Raw genomic sequence first — 18,358 nt, 5'->3', positions numbered from 1 at the left:
ACTCCTTTTTCTTTCTTTCTTTCTTTTTTGGGGGGTCAGTTGTGGGGCTTGAACTCTGGGCCTGGGCACTGACCCTGAGCTCTTCAGCTCAAGGCTAATGTTCTACCACTTGAGCCACAGCGCCACTTCCAGTTTTCTGGTGGTTAATTGGAGATGAGTCTCACAGACTTTCCTGCCCAGGCTGGCTTTGAACCGTGATTCTCACATCTCAGCCTCCTGAGTAGCTAAGATGACATATGTGAGCCACCAGCGCCTGGCCCTAAGCTCACTCTTGAGGCCTTAACTGTAACTGGGCTTTGCAGTTCTCTTAATCAACTCTTCCATTTCTTCACTCTTGTCCTCTTTCTTTGCCAGTACTGGAGCTTGAACGCAGGGCCTCTTGCTCTTGCTTAGCTTTTTTACTCAAGGCTAGAGGCTCTACCACTTGAGCCCCATTCCACTTTTGCCCTTTTGGCTGGTTAATCAGAGATCAGAGTCTCATGGGCTTTTCTTCCCCAGGCTGGCTTTGAACCATAGTCCTCAGATCTCAGCCTTCTAAGTAGCTAGGATTACAGGTGTGATCCACCAGCACCCAGCTACCCTCTTCCTTTTTAAACGGAGACATTGTCCAATAAGTAATGAATACTAAGTATATTTGATTCTCTCCGTATAATTAAGGATAAGCCATTGTGTAACTGTAAAACTCTATGAACCAACGCTGTTTGCATGAATACTGTGTTAACACAGTATGGGTAAATTGCTAAATGCAAAGTGACATTTCGAACTGAAGGATTACTTAAACCTCCCCGTGAGTGTCACAGCTGAGTAGAATGATTTTAAGAATAATGAACTGTAAAGAAATATGACACTTTTGTAAGAGAAACTTACTTTGACAATTGTGAAATCCATGGGTGATTAGTACCTGGAATTTTCCAGTTGGTGTTATGAAATCAGTCTTCCCTCTCCCTCCCCGGTCTCCACCCCCCGCCACCATCTCAATACTTCCTCCAGGGCAGGTTCAGATATCTGTACCTAGTTCCAACCTTGATAATAATGTCTTTCGAGGTTAAATCATGGGAAGAATGTGAACAGTTAGATTACAATTCATGCTCTGAGAAGCCCGATGTGATTTCAGATGCCTGGTCCAGCATCACCTATACAAGCAGCCGTAGCAGCCCCAGTCCAGGTGAGACCAGAGCTGTCTTTCTTGCTGCTTCCTACATGAAGTTCTTATTTTCCAAATCCTTGCTCTTTGATTTAGAGTTGAGTAGAACACTAAACCAGTTAGGCCCACAGAAGATACTGCCCAAGCTTCTAAGGAAACTTGTTAAGAAAATAGAAATCGTTAAACAAGCAAGGCCTCGGGCCCAATATCAGGTCCCTCGAGGTGACTTCCTTTGCAGTTTGTGATAGATACTGCTAAGGATCCTGCAAGCAGGCTCTTAAGAACCTGAAAGAAGATTCTCTCAGAGGGACAGACTTGAGGGACTGGGTTAGAAGAGTGAGGGGAATTTTTATGGTCTCCAAGGAAAAGACAGTGCCGATTTTATGCTTGGCTATTTCTATCACACAGAGAGGATCAGAGCATTATTTTCTCTCCTCCAGGAATTCGTCTCTAAATTGTGATGCTCAGCGTTCACTTCTCTTCATTTCCATGCTACCTCTTCAGGGTCTGGCCCTAGAACTGGAGATGCAGCAAATTCTTTCCCCTGCCACAGTCTTGAGGCCAGCAAAGATTATGCAAAGGAAAACAGAGCAGAGAGAGACAGAGAAAGAGAGAGAGAGAGAGAGAGAGAGAGAGAGCACGCGCTTCCACAAGCTCTGCTCCAGGCCTGGAGCTCCCTGAGCTTAACTGCACAGAAACTCATCATTGCTTCTGAGGCCCCAGATGAGGAGCAGAGGCCTGCCAGGGAGAGGTGTTCAGATCTTCTTCCCAGGGGTCAAGGGGAAGAGGAGAGTACTCATTGGCCCTGTGTGTTATTAGAAATGGTAGGTTCTCTTTTGCTTTGACATAGAATCAAAGCAAACCTCCATGGGTCCCCTGGTCCGGGCTAGCTGCTTCCATGAGTTTTGCTGTGGCACCATGGCCAACGCATACCCTATTATCTTGAACAAAAACTGCTTAAGATTCAAAATGCTGGCCAGAGAAAAGACTACCTCAGGTCTCCACAGGCTCATGGGTGATGGACACTCTCTCCTCTTGTCCCCTTGGCAAGGATTCCTGCCTGCTCTGCAATCCCCAAACGTACAGGCAAACACAGAGAGAGCTCAGCCGAGTCCAAAGAAAATCTCAACTAGGGTCACTTTCACCAGGGGACAGTGGGGAAGAAAGCAGTTGCCAGGGGTTTGTAAATCAGCTGATCCTGTGTACTCCCTCAGGTACCCAAAGGCAGGATTCCTCCCAAGCTGCCGTCCAGAATTCTGCAGAAGCCAATGTCAGCCCGGGTAAACTGCCTGCTGCTTACCATGCAAGCCCCCTAGCAATGGGCTTTGTGATATTTGCATGTATAGACAGCCGCCCCCCTCCCATCATTGACACGCTCACCCTTGGCCTCTGCTATTCAACGCTGGATCACCAGACCGTGTGGTTATGCCATGTTATCTGAACTTCTAGAAAATATCTTGATTTGCTCTGTTCTCAGTAAGATAGAGGAAATATTCCCAAAGGCTCAGGAGCCCCTCATTACCTTATGTTCCCTCAAAAGGTCCCCCACATATGAAGCCTTTGCACCCACAAAGCCGATGGGCCCAGGCTGGTCTTTGAGTTGAAGTGCACATATTGAGTCACAACTGTAAATCAGATAGAACACAATAACCATCTCCACCTCCTAACTGGTACTGCCTGATCACCTCGGGCTTGTTTTCCGGTTGCATGCTGCCAGGTGCACCCAGACCCAGCCTGTTTTCTCTCCCCTGTCCACCCCCTGATTGTTTAATTATCTGAGTCTTTGTTCCTTCATTCTTCCAAGAACTACATCCTGCCCCACTGACCCACAAAGATCTTCCTAGCTCCTGCCCCTCCCCTCGGCCACTGCCTTTTTTCTCGCTGCCAGTCCTAAGGCTTGAACATGGGACCTAGACACTATCCCTAAGCGGGGAGGGGGACTCGAGGCTAGCATTTGACCACTTGAGCTACAGCTCCACTTGCAGCTTTTCAGGTGGTTGAGATAAGTCTCACAAACTTCCCTGCCCAGGAGGGATTTGAACTGTGATCCTCAGATCTCAGCCTCCTGAGTGGCTAGGATTACTGGTGTGAGCCACCAGTGCCTAGCTTCCTAACTCCCTTTTAACCTTCAGCTCCTCCCTGTTTTTTCTGCTCTTCTCCTCACCGTGGTGCTGCAAACCACTATGCACACTTTAGCCTTCCATGAACTCTCAGGGTCTCTTTGCCTAGGAAAACTCTCCTAAGCAAAACTCTGCCTAGACTAATCATGGCACCCCAATAATGACTCCTGCCAAGGAGGAAGCCATTTATATAACCCAAATGAAAGCAGGTAAGAATATTGGGGTTCTTATGTCTTCTTCAACCAGCTTTCACCTCAGACTAAGTCCTGTATATGAAAGCAAGTTGCCCGGTCATTTTGCTATATATAAAATGATCAGATCATGGAATTATAAAGAATTGGATAGACTACATCTGGTACAATTTCCTACCAAAAAATTACACAAATCCTTTCTGGTATGCAAGACTACAGCTGTTCCCCTCTATCAAGTAAGTTCACATGGTGAGAATTTCCCAGCCCCTTCTCCTAGAGGATGGCATTGTTAGATGTAATTACTAGCAATTCACCTCTAAGCCAGTGGGTCTGCAAGTGTAGTCAAAGACCCTTCTTTCATTAATTCTGTGGGGTCATCCATGGATTACATCAGCGTGGGGGCCAGGTCCTCTTCATGGCCTTCAACAACAAAACAGATCACAACCAATGCTTCCCTTAGGACTGGCATTCTTCTGTTTGGGAAAGTAATCATTTTTTTTATTTTTTACTAAAAATAAAAGTGTGTGTTAAAACATAAGAAGTATATTATTTTAAATGAATGACGAGCTAAGCAAAGTGCTAGTTAGTATTGTTTCAAATGAGAAAATGCTTAAAGTCTATTCTTTTTTATTTTTAATTATTTCTCTGTGTGTGTGTGTGTGTGTGTGTGTGTGTGTGTGTGCGCGCGTGTGCCTGACGTAGGGCTTGAACTCTGGTCTGGGTGCTGTCCCTGAGCTTTTTATCCCTCAAGGCTAACACTTGAGCCACAGCTCCACTTCTGACCCTTTTTTAGTGGTTAATTGGACTTTCCTGCCAAGGCTGTCTTCAAACCATGATCCTCAGATCTCAGCCTCCTGAGTACAGATGTGAGCTATTGACACCTGGCTCTCTGGTTGTTGTTTTTTTTTAAGTAGTTGTTGAAAGGGATTTCAGTTCCACCGGTCATGAGTAAGTGCCAAGCATCTCGATCAATGTCGCTCCTTCCATTGTTTCTCCCCTCATCTTTCCCCACTTACGTTCTACTCTTGCTTGTTTTTTATAGATTTTTAAGCTGGGGTCTTACTGTGCACTTTCTATGTGAAATTCCCAGGCCTCCTGCTCATTTGGGGTACAAGAGTCACAGGCGCGTACCACCATGTCCAGCTTCACACTTTTCCATTCTAAATAACAACCACGACCAGCACTAAGCCTCCCCCCAGAAGCTCTTTAATAATTTTAATAAGAAAACAATTTTAAGAACATAAAATAGGCTGCGACTCTGAGCGGCTCTCGGATTTGAGAACATTTTCAGTCTATGAGTCGCAACTCTGTGCCGCCTTTATGTGCCTTCTTTCCCAGAATGAACTGCTCCCGTCCCTCCAACGGGCCCTTACATGGCTTGGCAGTACACAGTCTAGCTAGGCTCCCAATCACGTTCATGGAGCAGCACCCCAAGAACATCCTGGCTCCAGCCGAGGAAAGCTCCATCTCACCATTGGCTCTTCATCCCCAAGATCTCTCCCCGGTACTGGGGCTATGTAGGCAGCAGGCCACTCCAAGCCGGTCTCTGTGTATGAGTTGATGGACCCATGCCGGAATACCACAAGCAGTATCTGAGTCACATTAGCTTCACAGGCCTAGAAACTCAAGCATGGGATTAGTGTTGTTTCCATGAGAAAAGACTATCATCAGATCCCAGGTTTATATTTGAGTTACCCTCCACATCTCAGTGTAGGATGATTATAAACCTGGGGCTGGCGATGCATTGCCCGTGTGGTGGCTGGGTCCCCGCCCATGTGCAGCAGCTGCGAGGGTAGCGATGGCTTGGCACAGCCGCAGGGCTCCGTTCTTAGTGCTTCTCGCGTCTGTCCTGCAAAAGGAATTCTTTAGAGGAAAATGTGCCACCCTGGGGACATGGGGACAGGAGAAAGGGAGGGAGGCTGGCTGTGTCCCCCAGCGCCCAGGCCTGCTCCACTTTCAGAATGTCACTTCCTCCTCAGAACGGCTCCCCCAGGGAACCTGGGAAACTGAGGGTTACCTGGGCTTTTGTTCCCCATAAAACTAACATTTAGGATCCCTAAGGGTCAACGTGTCGCAGCATCTGCTTGGGTCTTGTGCTGCTAACTGCCAGATGTGCAGGGGAGCAGAAGGATCTGGAAGCAGTAGAAAGAACGTCGCTGAGTTCTACAGGGGCAGCCATGGTTCCAAGCCCTTTGGAAGGCTCAGCCACATGAGCAAGAGTTACAGAAGTCTGTGCCTGGCCTAGCTCTTCCGTGGCCTGAAAGCCCAGAGATGGTGGTGAAGGGCAGGCTCTGGAGAGTGCCACGCTGGGCCAGAACTCAGCTCTGCCATTCCCAGTTCTCTTAGCTAAAAAATGAGGTCATAGCTGCCCCTGACTCTGAGTTACTGCAGCCCAAAGTTTCCAAGTGCTGACACCTGACACTGAGCAAACTCTGGACACCTATTCATTGTTTCTACAAGGAAGTTACTCCAAGCCCTTTTTCTCTTCTGTCCAACTGACTCATCTGTGAGATAGCCAGGTAAAGAATGCCACAAAAACCATTTCTTGCTTTTGCAAGAGTGCCATGCTTTTCTCCACAAATGTATACACACACGTAGCTCCACTTTATTCAGGAGAACACTGCAGGGGAACAGGGGAGAAGGTGGAGAGCAGAGCTCTCTGGCCTTGCCCACCCCAGCCCCCAGCCCCTCCCACACACCTGTGCTTGGTGGTCCTAGGATGGATCTTTTTTCCCCCCATACCTCCAGCTTCCTCTCAGCCCCAAGAACACATCTTCACAAATCTACCCCTCATTATGACTAAAGCACAAAGTCCTAGATGTCCACATTTTTCAAGCCCTTGGCTCTTAGATAAATATAAATTGGTTCAAATTTGTCCCAAAGGAAAGCGACATTAATAAAACAGGCTTGGAAGTCTCTGATGTCAGGGGACTGTTTACGTAAGACAATGACCTACATGGCAGTCAAGGGCACTTGGTGGCCTCTGTTGGGGAGGGGATTCGAGGGAGGGGGTTTGGGGGCAAGAACTAAAATAAGTCACTGAAAATAGCATCATTTTTTTTTTCTAGGAAAAGAACAAAGTGCTTATTTTCCCCAGTAGGTGGCAGTAGTTACAAGGCTAGACAAGTAGAATGTTAAATGATTCATAAATACAACTATTTTGAATGTGGAGCCCATCTCACTCCATCTACCACTGCTATTTATTAGGAAGTCAAGGTCCTCTAAGGGTACATGACTTGCTCAAGGTTGAGTCAAGTAAAAGTCAGTGTTACCATCAAGCCAGAATGTGGGAGAGCCTTTATTGCTTTTTCAAAGTGTCCAGTGGCTTAATCACACTGGGGGGGGGGGGGGGGGCCGATCACTGGAGTGTGCTAATGACTTCAGCCAGCAACAAAGCAAACCGTCTCTGAGAGGGAAGGAAAGAGGCAGAGAAAGACAAAAACATCTTTCTGTGTGTATAAGTTATGAGGCTCCCGGACATATTTGTGCTGCCTTTGAGTGCCGATTCAGCATGGTGTATTCCCCAAAGAGATGAGGGGTTACTGGATAAGTGTCTCCCTTCTCCAGAGTCCTCTCCAGGTGTTACATTGTTTTATTTACTTAATGCTCAATATAAGAAGCAGGACCTTGGAAACAATCGTGAACAAATCTGCCCTTCTAAACAGTTTCAGCTAAGATTATTCAAACAAATAGGAGGGACAAATATACCTAGAATGGTCTTATGCCATATTGAGTTTTTAATAAGTAAGAATGAGTGGGTAGATGGGTGGAGACACGGATGGATGGATGGATGGATGGATGGATGGATGGATGGATGGATGAAAATTTAGGTCTAAAATTTTCATATCTCAACAAAATTTCTCACAGTTTTGATCATCAAAAATAGAAAGAAAGAAAGAACATGCTACTCTGGCTGGATATGTAAAAAAGTCTCTTTCTCTGGAGTTTTTGAAGCACCAACCAGTCATTCACTCGGCAAGGAAGTTGAAGAAGAAGGTTGGGGCACTTTGAAAAATAGGAGCCTTTTAAAGAATATTAGAATATATATTATTGCATGATTCTTGTTGCTTATGAAAGAAAAGAAGCAGGCAAAAATGCCTACCCATCAGAATCAAAGCGCTTTCGATGAGAAGTCGCACCGATTACATGTTGCTTCATCCAAAATCCTAGTCCCGTGCTCCTTTCCTGAATTTTCTGCCACAATCAGGACATTACCCTGGCAGGCAATTCTGGGAGCTTTTGCTTACTTGCATTTAAGTAACCCGTCTGTTTCTTTTTAATTTTGAAAATCAGGAGAAGTGGATTTGTGGAAGCCTGGATCAGTCCTTTTAGACGCAGGTAACTATACAGCCCAGTTTCTCAGTGGTGATCCAGGAAGACACAGGGGCTTGCAGAATTAGGAGGGTCAGAATAATGTAGGTACCCAAGCAGCCTGTCTAAGGGCTTCCTACTTGAGATAGTCCCATCCTGCAGAAGGCACCTTGAAACTTTCCTAGGGGCAACACCGCATTAACAAAGGGAGGAAGCAAGCAGGAAGGAAGCTAGATCGCAACCCTACGCGTAGGTTTAGACCCTGGCTCTGTCTCGGCACACTTGGACAAGCTCTTTGTATCCTCCCTTCTTTTTCAAAAAATGGTATTCCTGCATCTCTTTACACCGACCACTGCTGTTCTCTGTTTACTATGTTGAAGGTTTGAAACTCCCTCCATAAAGCCTTCCAAGAAGATTTTACAGGTGGGGAAAACAAATAGTACAGGAGGACATGACCCCCTAAACTTTGTTGCCACCCCCTCCACCCTTCAACCGGAGCTTTGGAGGTGTTTTCTTGAGAGACTTCTGACTGAGAAATGCTGTTAGAGATCCAAAGCAAAAATTTTCAAATGAAGTGAGGAAGTGGGGCGAGCTAGCTGACCTTTAGTGGAAGGATGAAATCATGTGCTTTGCGAACTGGAAAAAATAACACAGCAGGGAAAAGCTGACTGCAGCTAAGAAGGAGAAGAGGCGCCCGCATCTTTCTCTACCACCCATCACTCGAAAGTCCAGCAACTCACCTGCACCCTGAAGCACCCATGGCCTGTGCTACACTTCGGTTCTGCTTGAGAAACCTATTGGTTGGTCTTCCAGCACCTTAAAAAGTTCTCATTTATTAGTCAGGTGCTGATGACCCATGCCTATAAAACCAGGGTAGCTGAGATCTGAAGATCACAGTTCAAAGCCAGGATGGGCAAGAAAGAAAATTAGAGACTCTTATCTCTAATTAGACACCAAAGAGCTAGAAGTAGAGGTGTCGTTCAGGTGGTAGAGCACTATCCTTGTGAGAAAAAGTCAAGGGACAATCTCCAGGCCCTGAGTGCAAGCCCCAGTATCAGTACACACAACGTTAAAAAAAAATCTCTATGGATGCTGGTGGCTCATGCCTGTAATCTTAGCTACTCACGAGGCTGAGATCTGAGGATCACAGTTCAAAGCCAGCCCAGGCAGGAAAAGTCCATGAGACTCTTATCTCCACTTAACCACTAGAAAACCAGGAGTGGCACTGTGGATCAAGTGGTAATGTGCTAATAGAGCTGAAGAGCACAGGGACAGCTCCCAGGCCGAGTTCAAGCCCCATGACTGACCAAAACAAAACAAAACAAAACTCATTTACTGCATTCAGAAATAGTTGTAAGCTGGGTGCCGGTGGCTCATGCCTGTAATCCTAGCTACTCAGGAGGCTGCGATCTGAAAATCATGGTTCAAAGCCAGCCCAGGCAGGAAAATCCGTGAGACTCTTATCTCCAATAAACCACTAGAAAACTGGAAGTGGCACTGTGGGTCAAGTGGTAGAACACTCTCCTTGAGCTGAAGAGCACAGGGACAGCACCCAAGCCCAGAGTTCAAGCCCCACGATGGACCAATAAATAAATAAATAGTTGTACAGAACAGCCCCCATCTCTACCACACTAAAACACACCTCACACACCCCTTGTCCAACCATGAGCATTTTCAGATTGTTTGCCTTTAATCTTAAACTACAAGAAACTACTCTCTGTCCTTCTACTTGAGTTACTTTTTATTTTATCTTTGTGTATGCGCTTAAACTCAGGGCTAAGGTACTCTTGCTTGGCTTCTTTCTCATTCAAGGCTAGCACTGTACCACTTGAGCCACACCTCCACTTCTGGCTTTTTGCTGGTTAACTGGAGATATTGAGTCTACAGATGTTTCTGCCTAAAGTAGCTTCCAACCTCAAACCTCAGAGCTCAGCCTCGTAAATAGCTAGGATTACAGGCGTGAAGCACCCAGAGCCTGGCCTTGAATCGCTTGTGTCTTAGCTCTTCTCTCCTGGTCTACCTCTAGCCCTCTTTAGATTGTCCTCCAAGTGTCTTTACTCTCAGTCCATGCCCTCATTCACCTCATTCTAGTTAGCTCATGCCAACTAGATATCCTTTCCTAATGTCAAGATTAACAGAGGGACAAAGTTCTTCATTTTTTCAGTTGAGGAAACTCAGGCTTAGTTAAAATAAGTTCAAATGAGAAACAGCACTTAAATCTGATTTCAGATCTTCCTGAACACCCTGTCGGGGTTACTATGGTTAGCACACTGTCCATATGTATTCATTTCTCCTTATGTTTCTTTCCCATGGATAAGGGTGGTGTGGATAATAACTGTTAGCTCCAAGCCAAGTCCCTGAGCTGGGTGTGAGTCTCTCTGTCCTCTTCCCTGGGGTAAAGGCCAGATGCTTCCTGTGCTTACAAGTCACCAAAAGTTTTACTGTTCTTTCCAGGATTTGTTCCAAAAGAAGAATTAAGCACACAGTCTTTGGAGCCAGTCTCCCTGGGCGATCCAAGTAAGTTAATTGACAACTAGAATCCCATGGTGGTTTTGACATCAGATCTGTTCTCAGTCTTCCCTACCCACTCACTCCCACCCAAGCCCAATGACGTCTCCCACCCTGGATCTATTTATCTCCTCTCTCCTGTCACTCCATTCTAAGGAGAAGGGAGAGCTTTTGAAGGATTTAAGTGGTGTGCATGATGGGGAGAGGATCAGCGGGTTTTTTTTAGTATCACTATGGCAACAGGGTGAAGAATGGAAGGAGATGGGGAGACATGGGTGGATATGTGGAATAAGCAGGTTGGTTAGTCTGTGAACCCCTCCAGGTGATGGTAGCTAGAGAAGGAGGAATCTTTTGAGTTGGGGTGGAGAAAGGAGAGGAGGAACAATTAAAAATGGTTTGAGTAACTGAGTGGTACTGCAGGTGTGGGGGCAGAAAGACCATAAATGTCTGTCATCTCCCATAAGACACTGTGTCTAATAGAGAGTTGACTACTCAGGTTTGATATTCTTATGGGACAACCTAGGCAGAAATATATACAAGATGACAGCTAAGAACCTCTAGTGGTCATCTTCCTACAGACACACCACACACCACGCACCACACACACACACACACACACACACCTGCTTCCACAACAGCTAAGGAAACCAGGTTGCCTGCTACACAATACCCTGCCCTGTCTCTATTTTTTTTAAAAAATCGTAATAAAGAGAAATAGATATTAACACACAAGAGAATTTAAAAAAATAATAAAATTGGAGTTGAAAGACAATGAAAGCCGAAGATCTAGACCATAAAAATGTGATGCCACGAATAAGATAGAATAAAAAAGGACTTAGACATGAAGAAACACACTAAGTAGAGGAGAAGTCACCTTGAGAATACCAGAAAGGAGAGAATACCAGAAAAAGGAAAGAAACTCAGAACACTTTTGTCTTCTACAAACTACAGAAGAATTCACTGGTCAATTCCCTGATAAAGTTCCTCCCAGCCAGCTACCAATGATTCTCCCGGGAGAATCAACTGAAGCCAGTTTTACAATTAACCACACCCACTTCCTGCTCACACCTTCTGTATCAAACTCTCCCTAGGGCTTGAGAATCTCAGTATGGTCTGGATATAGGCATCTGCCTCCCCTGAGAACTTGCAAAAAAGGTAGCTAGCATCTGAGGATCTACCCCAGACCTACTGATTCTACAAGGGATTCCTTTGTATATAAACCCATGAGCAGCACTACCCAGAGTGATTCCTCAGCATCTTTATTTGTGGAAGCCACTTAAGCAACCTTACTATGTGAATAACTCTCATAGCAGAAACACTAACCCAAAGTGTTGGACACCACCATGTGTTTACTCCATGGAACCATACCACCTTAATTGAGAAAACAGGCCCCAGATCTTTAATTCCTCATCCTCCAGCCTCTATCCTGTGGCCATTATGTATCACTCACACTGAACACTTCACAGCCTGATTTTACCTTAGAAGTGTTGATGCCATCTTCAGATCATCATGTTTTCCTTTCTGTGCAAAAGTCATCGGGTCTTAACTAGAATACAAGAGCTGGGAACCATCGTCATTAAGACATCATGACAAAGGACATCAGCCACAAACCAGTGGAGCAAAGAGAACTAAGCAAACAGAAGCCCCTCGCTTTCATAACACTTTTCTTTTGGTTTTGTCCATACTTCCAGCAAACCAGTAGGCGTTGGTGGGTGGCAAGCCGTGAAGAACGTGACTGCCACCTGCTGGAAACAATTCACATTGCAAGGCCAGGCCTAGAAAAACATGAGTTGTTCCTAATTGGGGACAAAACCACTAGAGAAGCCAGGTATCAATTCTACCCATCTTCTGCTGTATTCCAGGCTTTCATGGTATCACCCCACCTATGGATTTCATTTTCTTCTTTCAATTTATACCTAAGGGTAATGCTTACATAAGGGCAATTTGGAAGGTACCAGATGAATAGGAAGGATTGGACTGAACATCCAGTCTAGAAAAAGACTAGAGGTCTCATTCATAAGGAAATGGAAACACTTGGAAAAAATTAAGCAAAGTAAAGCAGACCCAAAGAAACATAGGCTGCATGGTCTCCCCCATTTGCAATAACTAGAGTATGTCTATAAGTCTACACATTAACCCAACGGATAGTAAAAGACAAATAATTACACTTGGACATGATTAACTAAAAAGTATTCTAAGTATCTCACAGTGAGAACAAAGGGCTCAATGGCTGTGTGCATATGACCATAGAGAATGATGCTTATTGAAATGAACTCCAAGAAATGGAAGCCAGAGGACTTTTTTTAATTGTACTTTTTGCAGTTCTTTCTTTTCCTTTCTTTTTCTTTGTCTTTTTTTTTTCTTTCTTTCTTTCTTTTTGGTCCTTTGGTTTATTCCCTGTTGTCACTGTTTTTTATTTCTGTATCCTTTGTCTTGTATAGATGTTTATCCGATTTGGGGAAAGAAATGGTAATCACAGAAATGATGGGACAAAGGGTAAACCATAGTGTCTAGTGAACCTTACAACTTGGGGGGAAAGGAGGTGTGTTGGGGGGAATGTGGGAGAAAATGAGGGAGGGGATAATTGTTCAAAAAGAACTGTACTCATTACCCTTATGTATGTAACTGTAACTCCTCTGTACATCACCTTGACAATAAAATTAAATTACAAAAATGAAAAAAATATTTTTTAAATACTAGACATAAAAGCTTTGATCAAGATATATTGTGGCTGGGCACCAGTGCCTCACGCCTATAATCTTGGCTACTCAGAAGGCTGAGCTCTGAGGATCACAGTTCTAAGCCAGCCTGGGCAGGAAAGTCTGTGAAACTCTCCTCTCCAATTAACCACTAGAAAACCAGAAGTGGTGTTGTGGCTTAAAGTGGTAGAGGGCTAGCCTTGAGCAAAAGAGCTGAGGGACAGCGCCTAGGCCCTGAGTTCAAGCCCCATGAATGACCAAAAAAGATATATATATATATATATATATATATATATATATATATATATGTGTGTGTGTGTGTGTGTGTGTGTGTGTGTGTGTATTATTCATAAACTACTTTGTTAAATGGCAACTCCTTTGTACAGCTACTTAAAGATAAATTTTAAAAAGTTAAAAAAAAAAGCATGTTTTGAGATTCACTGATGAACCTAGGGCACAATCCAGAACCCTGATTCCACATGTAGCAGAGGCTGATAGACCCAAGGGGCTCCCGTCATCTTCTCAAAACCATCTTCTCTACTTCAAACAACATGCATGGCTACTAGGTAATACAGCATATTCTTAGATACAACTCTGCTGCTTCATCTACCAATTCTTCATTTTTCATAGGCAAGCAGCTCTCCTCAATTCTCCTGTTTACAACTTTGTCAACCTATGTCTGGCTATTATTACTCTTACTGAAAATAGCAGCAGCAACAACAACCCTCCTGGCCTACAGAGCCTATCTCCTGGAGAGGCTATGCTCTTCCCCCAGGAAGCAACCCCACATGGAGAACATGGGAGATTCCTCACTGTTCAGGAAGATGTGGGCTTGTCTGTGTAGCAGTCCCTGACCTACAAGGGTGGCAACAACCCCAAGTATCCTCTTGCATATGACAGCCCCAGAGTTCCTTACTTTCCTTACTCGTTTATTCTGCTTGGAAATCAGTATTCTTCTCTCCCAAACTACAAACTGTTTAATAATTCATTCTTAATTTTTTTTATTAATCTCAAGGTTTGCACTGCTCTCAAGAAGAACAGGTGATTGGCACATGTGATTGGTTTTATTGTACTGAGATGATCCTATTGTGTGGAGAGTAAAGAAAATATTCAGTTCTGTCAGCTAGAGTGATTTTCCACTGATTTCGATTCGCACTTGGAAAGTTGAAAGGCGCGTACAGTCACCAATCCCCTCTTTTCTGTCACGGTCTTTTTCCACGGTTTCAGTTACCCATCATCATCCATGATCCGAAAATATTAAGTGGAAAACCCTAGAAATGAACAGTTTATGAGTTTTTAAGTAACTTTTGTTATCTTATATGTTATAATTGATATCCTTTGTTATTAATTTCCAAATTGATAACAATGTTTAATCTCTTGTCGTGTCTAATTGGTAAACTGAACTTTACTGTGGGTATGTGCATCCAGGGTATATACACTGTACATAGAGTGTCTGGTTTTATCTGTGGTTTTAGGTCTTGAGTTTTATTTATCGGGCTTCAGGATTTTGGTCTTGGAATGCATTCCTTATGGGCAAGGGAGAGCTACTGTATTCCCTTAGAAATCCTAAACCAGAACAATGATCCTAGTGTTTTCATAACTTAAAGCATGGGGTGAGGAGGAAACAAACTAGCACAGCCACAAAGAAGCAATGATACCATACAGATACACTGGGTTGTCACACCCAGCGAAGTGAAAACGATTGGTGTCAAGTTCTTATTCTACCACTCCTGCCCTGCTCTCAGGAATGGCTTTTCAAGTGTTTCACACCTTTATGAAGGCCTATTCCATATATCGAGAAAGGATGAGTGCAAAGGGCCCACAAGTTCTTAAGCCTCAGTGAATTTCCACATGTGGAAGTCTGTGCTTCCATGATCGGAGCTTGGGAATCTGTTCTAAGAATCTCCTGGAGCTGGACTGGGTATTACTGATTTCTGAAGTGTATCATTGTGGTCAGACTTACTGAATTCTCAAAGTTATGGAAACAAGATGGCACCCAAGTGTCCAGAGCCTTGATGCTCAGGGAAACTCTGTTGCGCTATCAATAGATGGTTGAACCCAGCTATACCCAGCTCCTGTTTTACACTTGCTTCTCGTTGGAATCGCAGGGGATGGTAAAGAAGGCAAGAAACAATCTGCCCGGAGTACACAGTCAGAGATAACCAGAATAATAGAGTTTTCCTATTCCTCAGACTGTAAAGTTGATTTGTCCTTCTTGATCGATGGGAGTTCCAGCATTGGCAAACGTCGGTTTCGAATCCAGAAGCAGTTCCTGGCTGATGTTGCCCAGGCTCTTGACATCGGCCCTGCTGGTCCGCTGATGGGGGTTGTACAGTACGGGTAAGTGCCGTCTATGTTCTGAAGCAATCCCTCATGCAAATATAAGTGAACCGCAAGCAAGGTGGCTGCCATTTAAGAAACCCGAGCCTTCCTGAAGGGAAGGGTAGGTTAATACACACCTGCAAGGAAATGGCATTTGCACTCTTGATTAGTACAGCTATGGGGTACATGTCTTAACTCAGCCACGAATAATCTGGCCTTGTTCTAGGCTTTCTCCACTCTGATTGCCAGTTCTCTTATCTGAAAACAAGGGCCAAGTCCTCTTTCAACTTTGACTGTTCCACCCTTGTTTGAAGGGCTCCACCCTGAGCTACAAATTACCTTCACAGGTAAGAAGCCTGCACAGCACTGTGCCTTAGGGGGTGCTTTCTCTTTCCTCGAAATACCACTGGTGCCAGAAACATCTTACCCTGTAGTAGGAAAAGACAGGCATAGGAGAGATAGTCCCATCAGTCAGCTGAGCACTGCAGTGACCCTGCTCTGTCATTCCATTATTTTACTTAGCATGGGAGTTAACATTCCAAACTAAAGTCTTCTTTTCTCTTCCTTGTAGTGAGATAAATCATTCCAGATACAAGAATGGGATCCCCTCATATACATCCCCCCCCAAAAAGTTCGTGGATGGTGTCAGAGAATAGACAGTCAAAAGAGAGAGCATGCACAAGTCTTGTATTTACGCTCATATATCAAATAGGTGGTCTTTGGATCAGTAAATATTGGTGGGGGAGCAGAATTACAATATCATCTTCTGATGGGCGCTGGTCAGCAGATGAAGCCTGCTCTCCCACAAAGCTATGGATTAGCCCTTGAAATTAGCAACCAACAGACCGCAGTGCCTCTTGCTCCAAAGCTGGAGCCATACACTACGCTCCGAAAACATAAAGAGGTCAATTCGTGACAGCACTCCAGCACCTCTGAGCTTCCCAGAATAGCATTTATTTACTTATTTATTTTTATTTATGTGTGTGTGTCTGTCTGTCTGTGTCCGTGTCTGTGTATCTGTGTGTATGTATGTGTTGGTATGGGGCTTAAATTCAGAACCTGGGAGCTATCCTTTACCTTTTCTGCTCAAGACTTATGCCCTACCACTTGAGCCACATCACCACTTCTGGCTTTTTGGTGGTTAATTGGTGATAAGAGTCTCACAGACTTTGCTGCCCTCCCTGGCTTTGAAAATCAATCCTCAGATCTCAACCCCTTGAATAGCTAGGATTATGGGTGTGAGACACCAGCATCCAGCTTCCATAGCAACATTTAAAATAGTATTGAAACCAAGATGTCACACCAAAGACTAGAAATCCATTTTTGAGTTATCAAGAGAAGTAAATAAAAGTGTCTTGTTTCCAAAAGAGCAGATCACATTTGTATTTTTAGACTTAGATCTCAATAGTATATTTAGTTTTAACTTCTATTCCTTTAAGGAAAAAAAGAGTAAATTAGCTGTCACATACATTAGTCAAAGTCAGTTATATTTTTTTAAAAAGTCACAAATGCCATCTCTGGAAACCAAATAATCAATCTTGAAGGTTCTTACTCAAAATAAGAAAAACACCGTTTTCTTTGTCTTTTTGGTTATTTGTTTTCTTGTCTGGAAAATGTCAACCCATTTTCATTCCTGGGTTGCTTTTTAAGATAGCAAATGGATAGCAGGCTTTCCACAGGAAGAAAATATAAGTATTTTAGTGCCAGATGTCTTCCAATCAATTTTTATTGGAGGATTCAAATCTTGGTGTATTATCTTGCATTAAAAATAGCTGCTTTAAAAGCTCGTGTTTACCAGGGTTTATAGGACGATATGAAAATAAGGTGATGAATATGTCTGGGAAAAGAATAATGGCATAAGAATAGGATTGTGCGCTGATGAGAATGTGGATTGAAGAATAAATGTAGCAAGAAAGGAAAACTAATAGAAGAGTCCTTCTTCCAGCTGCGGCTCCAATGTGTCCCACCACACACACACACACAGTTCATGCGATGGAAATTTATTTCCCAATACAACAGTGTTGGGAAGTAGGACCTAGAATCGGTGCTTAGGAATAAATTAATGTCTTTACCAAGGAGGTGGTTTGGATACCAAGAAGATGAGTTCGTTACGTAAGTGATTTTGCCCCCCGCTTGCTTTTGCTCTTGTACTGAGTTCCCTGGCCTTACTGCCTCTCATCATGATGACAGACACAGCAGGAAAGCCCTCACCATTAGACCTGACCTCCAGAACTGTAAGAATTTCCCCCCAATAATGACCCAGTCTGGTATCCCTTTAGAGCAATGCAGAATGAACTAAGATAGCCTTCCAAAAGTTCATCCTCTATCTTCTTAATGGGATCGCTATTTGCAAGAAAGAGTTGACCTCCTTGCTTTCCAAATCTGCTTTCTAAACATTTCTTGTTATCTGCCTTTTGTCTAGCCAGAATTCTTAATTAATTTCCAGGCTTTTAGGAGAAGATGTGCATCTCCCTCTGTTTTATGCCCCGCATACCCTAATCCGTCATCTTCACTTTGCTTTCGCAACGAGAGGCCAGCACAATGAACTGCTGACGAGCCATCTGAATTCTGACCTCAGTCACTTAACCTCTCCATGGAAGTGGTGCCTCCTGTAGGTGCTAGAGGTCAGCCAATGATTTATTAAGGCTCTGCCAGCTCTGGCATTCTATAACACAGTGACTGGCTCTGTAATCAAAAGATTCCCAATAAGTGAACGTTGGACTAACAGATGCTGCTTCCCACTTCCTTCCCCTCATAGTATCTTAGATTCCTGCCAGACTCCATCATCTTCTGTATTAGTCAGGGATCTGCAGAGGAATCAAGCCAATAGTGTAAGTGTAACGATGAGGTGACTGGTTAGGATTGGCTGATGCAATGAGCGACTGGCTAGGACCACAATGGCCACCATGAGCTGAAAGGCCAGGGAAGCGAGCTGCCAGCCTCCTAACAACAGCCTCCTAACAATCCAATGTCAAAGGCTTCAGACCTAAATGCTTCTGGAGAGCTGCGGGTGCAACTCTCTGTGCAGAGGCTGAAGAAGCTGGAGTCCAATGCGCAGGAGAA

The 18,358-nt window shown here is 44.2% G+C and overlaps 1 protein-coding gene across 1 annotated transcript in view; it reads left to right on the top strand.

Moving 5' to 3' along the window:
• Vit (vitrin) overlaps window positions 1-18,358 on the top strand; it is a 79,888-nt gene that overhangs the window by 43,708 nt on the left and 17,822 nt on the right. Inside the window, exons 6-8 of the mRNA XM_042675488.1 lie at window positions 7,749-7,793; window positions 10,221-10,283; window positions 15,166-15,313. Of these exons, the coding sequence (XP_042531422.1) occupies window positions 7,749-7,793; window positions 10,221-10,283; window positions 15,166-15,313 (256 nt within the window). The remainder of the gene's footprint in view (window positions 1-7,748; window positions 7,794-10,220; window positions 10,284-15,165; window positions 15,314-18,358) is intronic.

The sequence above is a fragment of the Dipodomys spectabilis genome, unplaced genomic scaffold, assembly GCF_019054845.1.
Source record: "Dipodomys spectabilis isolate Male_0828 unplaced genomic scaffold, ASM1905484v1 ptg000026l, whole genome shotgun sequence".
Taxonomy (NCBI): Eukaryota; Metazoa; Chordata; class Mammalia; order Rodentia; family Heteromyidae; genus Dipodomys; species Dipodomys spectabilis.
This window is presented reverse-complemented; position numbering and strand designations above follow the sequence as displayed.